The 6,019-nt window shown below is 39.6% G+C and overlaps 1 protein-coding gene across 1 annotated transcript in view; it reads left to right on the top strand.

The window, feature by feature from the left end:
• The first annotated feature begins 345 nt into the window (after positions 1-345).
• Positions 346-6,019, top strand: part of Ras64B (ras-like protein 2) — a 127,754-nt gene continuing 122,080 nt past the window's right edge. The window contains exon 1 of the mRNA XM_090381411.1: positions 346-544. Within this exon, the coding sequence (XP_090237537.1) occupies positions 440-544 (105 nt within the window). The 5' untranslated portion in view covers positions 346-439. The remainder of the gene's footprint in view (positions 545-6,019) is intronic.

Below are 6,019 nucleotides of genomic sequence, written 5' to 3'. Positions count from 1 at the left end.
AAAGGGGATGTATAAAATTTGCATTAATTTTGAAATGATAGACGCTAGATCCAAACAGAAAAATGGGATATTTATTCAGAATTATCAAGAACTTCGAAGTAATCACATTTTTTTGAAGAGTAGTGTATATTTAGTTTCGTATCTCTAGAATTGGGAACTAGGAAATCTGTATATTCAAGATTATATTGAAAATAAAATGACCTGAAATTTTATATGAAGTATATAAAAATTTCACACGTCACACTTCCTTGTTATTTCTGTGCTCCACCTTATCATTCGACTGTAATCAATGTCTGTGTTTTACCAAATTGATTAACGAGAAGACACCCAAGAGAAGCATGTTTTTCTTGTCGGCGTTTGCATATAAAGTGCACACAGAAGTATCATAATACCTTGTCGTTGCTTTTAACTTGTGTATCTATTCTGTGTAACTTAAAAGATGTCTCGAAGCAACGAAACAAATAGTTATAGCCAAACTTATAAACTTGTTGTAGTTGGAGGTGGAGGCGTAGGGAAAAGTGCCCTCACCATACAGTTTATCCAGGTAGGATTTTCAGCTGGTAACGATTTAATTTATTTATAATGAAAGTTGCACGTTCAGTAGCTTGTCCGATTAATAAATGCATCTTGTTAATTCTGACACTATTTCTGGAAAATTTTAAATGAAGTATTACAGCTTCCATTATTTTTCGTTAGAAATTGTTGTTATTTTGGTTTTGCGACAGGGGAACAGTTTGTTTTTTGTATACCCTAACGTCAAACTCAATACTTTTTGATTTTTTCTCTAGTTATTGTTTTCACAACTAACTGGATTTTTGATTGATGTGACTTTCGAGACATGCGGCCATAGAGATTGCTGTTAATTTTAGCGCAAAGGATTAATAATTTGTCCACCGCTGTCAGGGCAGTCTGATAAACATACACTGGTGTTCAAAGTAAGTGCATCACCTAGGGATTTCACATTTCTAACCCTTTTTCGCGATGATGTGTTACACTAGCAACACAAATAGAAATATAAACAAAAGATATTTATTAATAGTTAACGCAAAGCCAAGTAATATTTGACAGGTGCTCCCAGAATATTCCAAAATGAGCGAGAATTTGCAACCTTTATACAACAGTTTTGGTAAACACGACAATTATGGCTGAAATGTTATCAGAAGCCCTTAATTTGCTTCAGTTTATCATTTTAAATGGAAAACAAAATGAAAGTTCACCAGTTGCAAACTAATATTTAGTTCAATGCCTCTGGCCTTGATGACAGCAGCACACCATCAAGGCATTGACAAGATCAATTTCTGAACATAATCAACTGATAGTTCGTGGTTCCAAACACGAATTATGGCTTCTTTAACTTCATGAAGGGTCTTTGGTTTCTTTCTGGCAACTGCTGATTCCACATGATGCCAACGGCTCTCTATAGAATTCAGGTCTGGGCTGTTTCTTGGCCAGCTAAGAGTTGTAATGGACCGTTCTTCTAACCATTTTTTCACCTGTAACAAATGTAAACACATTACTGTTGAATTTCTAATGCAAAATTAAGCTAAAGTAACTACAGAAGTGCCTACTTACACTTTTTGCCCGATGACAAGGAGCAGAGTCATCCTGAAAGATGCAGTTACTTGGCAGGTTGAAATGGTCTCTAATGGTTGGCAGCAATTTGTGTTCCAATATAGCCAGGTGTCCATTGGCATTTACGGAACCTTTTTTAAACTGTAGGTGACTTACTCCGCTATACGAAATGCACCCCTATATCATTTGGCTGGTAGGGAATTTCACTGTAGACACCATACAGTCTGGATGGTATTCTTCACCACGTCTATGGCGAATCGTTTGTCTCCCCTCAGAGGCATGCAGGTTGCATTTCTTCTCATCTGAGAAAATAACTGACTTTCACTGCTCGGGGGTCCATTTGACAAGCTCCTTTACCCAAACTAATTGGGCCTTTTTCGTTTTTTGTGTGAGGAGGAGCTTCTTAAGGACGATGAGCTACAAGTCCATTTTTGAAGAGGCATCTTCTGACTGTTACTGCACTTGCTAACACTCCTGTATGTGCTTCCCATTTTCTTTTCAGCTCAGACGATGAAGCTTTATAGTTTTTAAGGCATAAACACTTCAAAACGCAGTCCTGTTTTGGCATAGAGACTCGCTTGCATCCAGTTCCTTTTTTCCTATCAGCAGAATCAGTATTCTTGAGTTTGGAAAGAAATCTACTCGCTGTCGACTGATTACAAGACACTCTATAAGCAATATGACAGGAAGAACATCCTTCCTCAAGTAAAGCAAAAATAGCACTCTTTCTTTGTGGCACCAACTGCACGTAACTCAGAATCCTGATACAAGCATGGAATGACTGCAACTCTTGCAGAGCGTGCTTATATAGCTGAAAGTAACAGTTGATTCAATATTACATCATCACCTACGCATGTCAATCTTACCTGATGCACTCTGTAAGAAATATTGCCATATACTTACATTATTAGCAAAGGCACATGATGCAAGAAAGCAAGCTTATATAGCAATAGTCAAAAAAAAACCCCTTATTTCACCCATCCACTCGCTCCAAATGTGTCAAATTCTGCCTTGAATCTGTTTAAGTTATCAACTTCTACGACAGATGGAAGTTTGTTCCAGCAATCAACCACCCACTGGCTAAAGGCAAACTTCCGCACATCTCCAGACACTGTAGTTTGCAAAACTTAAATTTTTCTACGTAAGAGCAACCCTTTGTTTCATTCACTAATCTTGTTGCCCTTCTCTGTACTCGTTCTAACAGCTCTATATCCTTCTTAAAATGAGGCCTCCGGACCTGTTTACAGTACTCAAGGTGTGGCCTGACCATTGCCTTATACAAGGGGAAAATCACCTCCTTCTCCCTGCTAGAAAAATTCCTGTATATAATTGACAAGACACCATGAGCTACTCTTGCAGACCGTCTGCACTGCTCAGAAAACTTTATATCTGCCTGCACAGTTACCCCCAGATTCTTTTCATTCTCTACCACTGTCAGTGTGGTACCACAGAGTTGATACGTTACTCTGGGGTTACTGCTTCCCATATATAGTACTTTACATTTGTCAATGTTAAACTTCATTTGCCACTTCTCAGCCCATCTGCCCAACTTTTTTAGATCCTGTTGCAGCAGCGTACTGTCATTAGTGTCATTAACAACCCTGCCAACCTTCGTATCATCTGCAAACTTGGACATTAAGCCTGATATACCATCATCAATATCATTTATAAATACAGAAAACAACAATGGACCCAACGCTGAACCCTGAGGGACTCCACTAATAACATTAGTCCACGAAGAGCAGTGTCCATTGATTACCACTCTCTGTCTTCTCCCCCTCAACCATCCCTTTACCCATAGCAGCAATTTGCCTCCAATGCCACACTGCTCCAATTTGTGCAGCAGTTTTCCATGTGCAACAGTATCAAAGGCCTTTCTAAGATCCAAATATATGATTTCAAAGTTGTTCTTTGCAACCAGTTCCTTTGTGACTACATCATAGTATCCAGTCAAATTGGTCAGGCAAGACTTCCCCTTAACAAAACCATGCTGTGTCCGAGCTATAACTGAAGTCTTGTCCAGATGATCCTGCAGTGCTTCCTTAACCAGTGCCTCCATTAATTTCCCTGGAACAGAAGTTACACTAACAGGTCTGTAATTACTGTGTCTCCCTTTGACCCTCCTTTGTGGATTGGGGACACATTTGCACATCTCCGGTCCATGGGTACCTCCCCTGAGTTCAGGGAAGCTTTCATAACTATGGCTAAGGGTTTGCTTACTTCCTTTGCCGCCTCCTTTAATATAACTGGATAGATTCCATTCACCCCAGGTTCCTTTCTTATGTTTATCTTCAACTATTTCTCCTCAACTTTACTCTCAGTTGTTACAAGATTATCTAGCTTACTGCCAGAGTTTAATGCACCTCTGGCATTCCCCTCCCTGAATAACTCCTCGTGTGAATGTAGATGCAAAATATTCATTTAGTTTGTTAGCTATTCATTTAGTTTGTTGATCTGGTTATCAGCAGTGATCATTCATGTATTAGGAATTTGCAGATAAAAGAACCACTAGGTGGCAGTGATCACAGTGTACTGACGTGGGATTTACTTACTAAGATTTAACTACTATCAGGGGTAAAGGAAAGGGTTTTTGCTTCCGTAAAGGCGAGTACAGTGGTCTCCGACAGTTTTTAGTTTCTGTACAGTGGGATCAACTGACGATGTTACCAACAGTAAATTCTAAGTGGGAAGCATTCAAGGAATTAATCGTGGAAGCTACTAAAAGGTTCATACCTATTAAGAAATATTGTTCAAGGTTTAGGCCTAAATGGTTGTCAAATGAACTAATGAGACTCGTAACAGAGAAGAAAAATGCATGGGATGCATATAAATTATCAAGCTACTCAGAAGTATATGGCAGATATAAGTTAATCTGTAACCAGGTCACAAAGGAGGTTCGGCAGGCGAAGGCAGATTACGAGAAATCCTTGGCAAAAGATGCTAAAATAAACAGCAAGGATTTCTTTACTTATATAAACTCTAAAAGGAAGGGGATGTATCTCATCGGTCCACTTGACATCGATGGTTCGACTCTTGATGATCCTGCTCAGATAGCAAACAAACTGAATGAGTATTTTGCATCTACATTCACACGTGAGGAATTATTTAGGTTTGAAAATGGCAGCAGGTTATCAAATTGTAGCAAGATACTTAATGATTTTGTAATAACCGAGAGCAAAGTGGAAGAGAAATTGTTGAAGTTAAACGTAAGAAAAGCACCTGGAGTGGATGGGATCTATCCAGTTATATTAAAGGAGGCGGCAAGGCAACTAAGTAAACCCTTAGCCATAATTATGAGAGCATCCTTGGACTCAGGGGAGGTTCCCACGGACTGGAGATGTGCAAATGTATCCCCAATTCACAAAGGGGGATCGAAGGGTGACACGAGTAACTACAGACCAGTTAGTTTAACTTCTGTTCCGGGTAAAATAATGGAGTCGCTGGTTAAGGATGCATTGCAGGATCATCTAGACAAGACTGCAGCAATAATTCAGACACAGCATGGGTTTGTTAAGGGAAAGTCTTGTCTGACAAATTTGATAGGATATTATGATGTGGTTACAAAGGAACTGGATGTGAAAAATAATTTTGATATCATATATTTGGATTTCAGGAAAGCTTTTGACACTGTTGCGCATGGAAGACTATTGTACAAATTGGAGCAGAATGGTATTAAGGGTAAGTTGCTACAATGGATAAAAGGATGGTTAAGTGCTAGAAGACAGAGGGTGGTAATCAATGGGTGCTGCTCTTCTTGGACTAATGTTATTAGTGGAGTCCCACAGGGTTCGGTGTTGGGTCCACTGTTGTTTTGTATATTTATCAATGATATTGATGAAGGTATATCAGGCTTAATGTCGAAGTTTGCAGATGATACAAAGGTTGGCAGGGTTGTTAATGATAGTAATGGCAGTGTGCTACTGCAACAGGATCTAGATAATTGGGCAGATGGGCTAAGAAGTGGCAACTGAAGTTTAACCTTGACAAATGCAAAGTACTACATATGGGTAGAAGTAACCCCAGAGAAACGTACCAACTATGTGGTACTACACTTAAGGTGGTAGAAAATGAAAAAGACCTGGGAGTAATTGTGCAGGCAAATATGAAGTTTTCTGAGCAATGCAGACAGGCTGCCAGGGCAGGTCATGGGGTTTTGTCAATGATATATAGGAATTTTGCTAGCAGGGAAAAGGAGGTGATTATCCCTCTGTATAAGGCAATGGTCAAGGCCACGGCTTGAGTACTGCGTACAGGTCTGGAGGCCTCATTTTAGGAAGGATGTAGATTTACTTGAGCGTGTACAGAGAAGGGCAACAAGATTGGTGAGGGGAATGAAGGGATCCTCTTACCAAGAGAGGCTTAAGTTCTGCAAATTGCAATGGCTGGAGACTAGGCACCTGCGCGGTGATCTGATTGAGGTATATAAGGCCTTGAATGGGTTGAGCAC

This window comes from Mastigoproctus giganteus, chromosome 9 (assembly GCF_048544385.1).
Source record: "Mastigoproctus giganteus isolate SK-2022 chromosome 9, ASM4854438v1, whole genome shotgun sequence".
Classification (NCBI taxonomy): domain Eukaryota; kingdom Metazoa; phylum Arthropoda; class Arachnida; order Uropygi; family Thelyphonidae; genus Mastigoproctus; species Mastigoproctus giganteus.
Note: the sequence above shows the minus strand (reverse complement) of the source record. Positions and strands in the feature narration are given on the sequence as shown.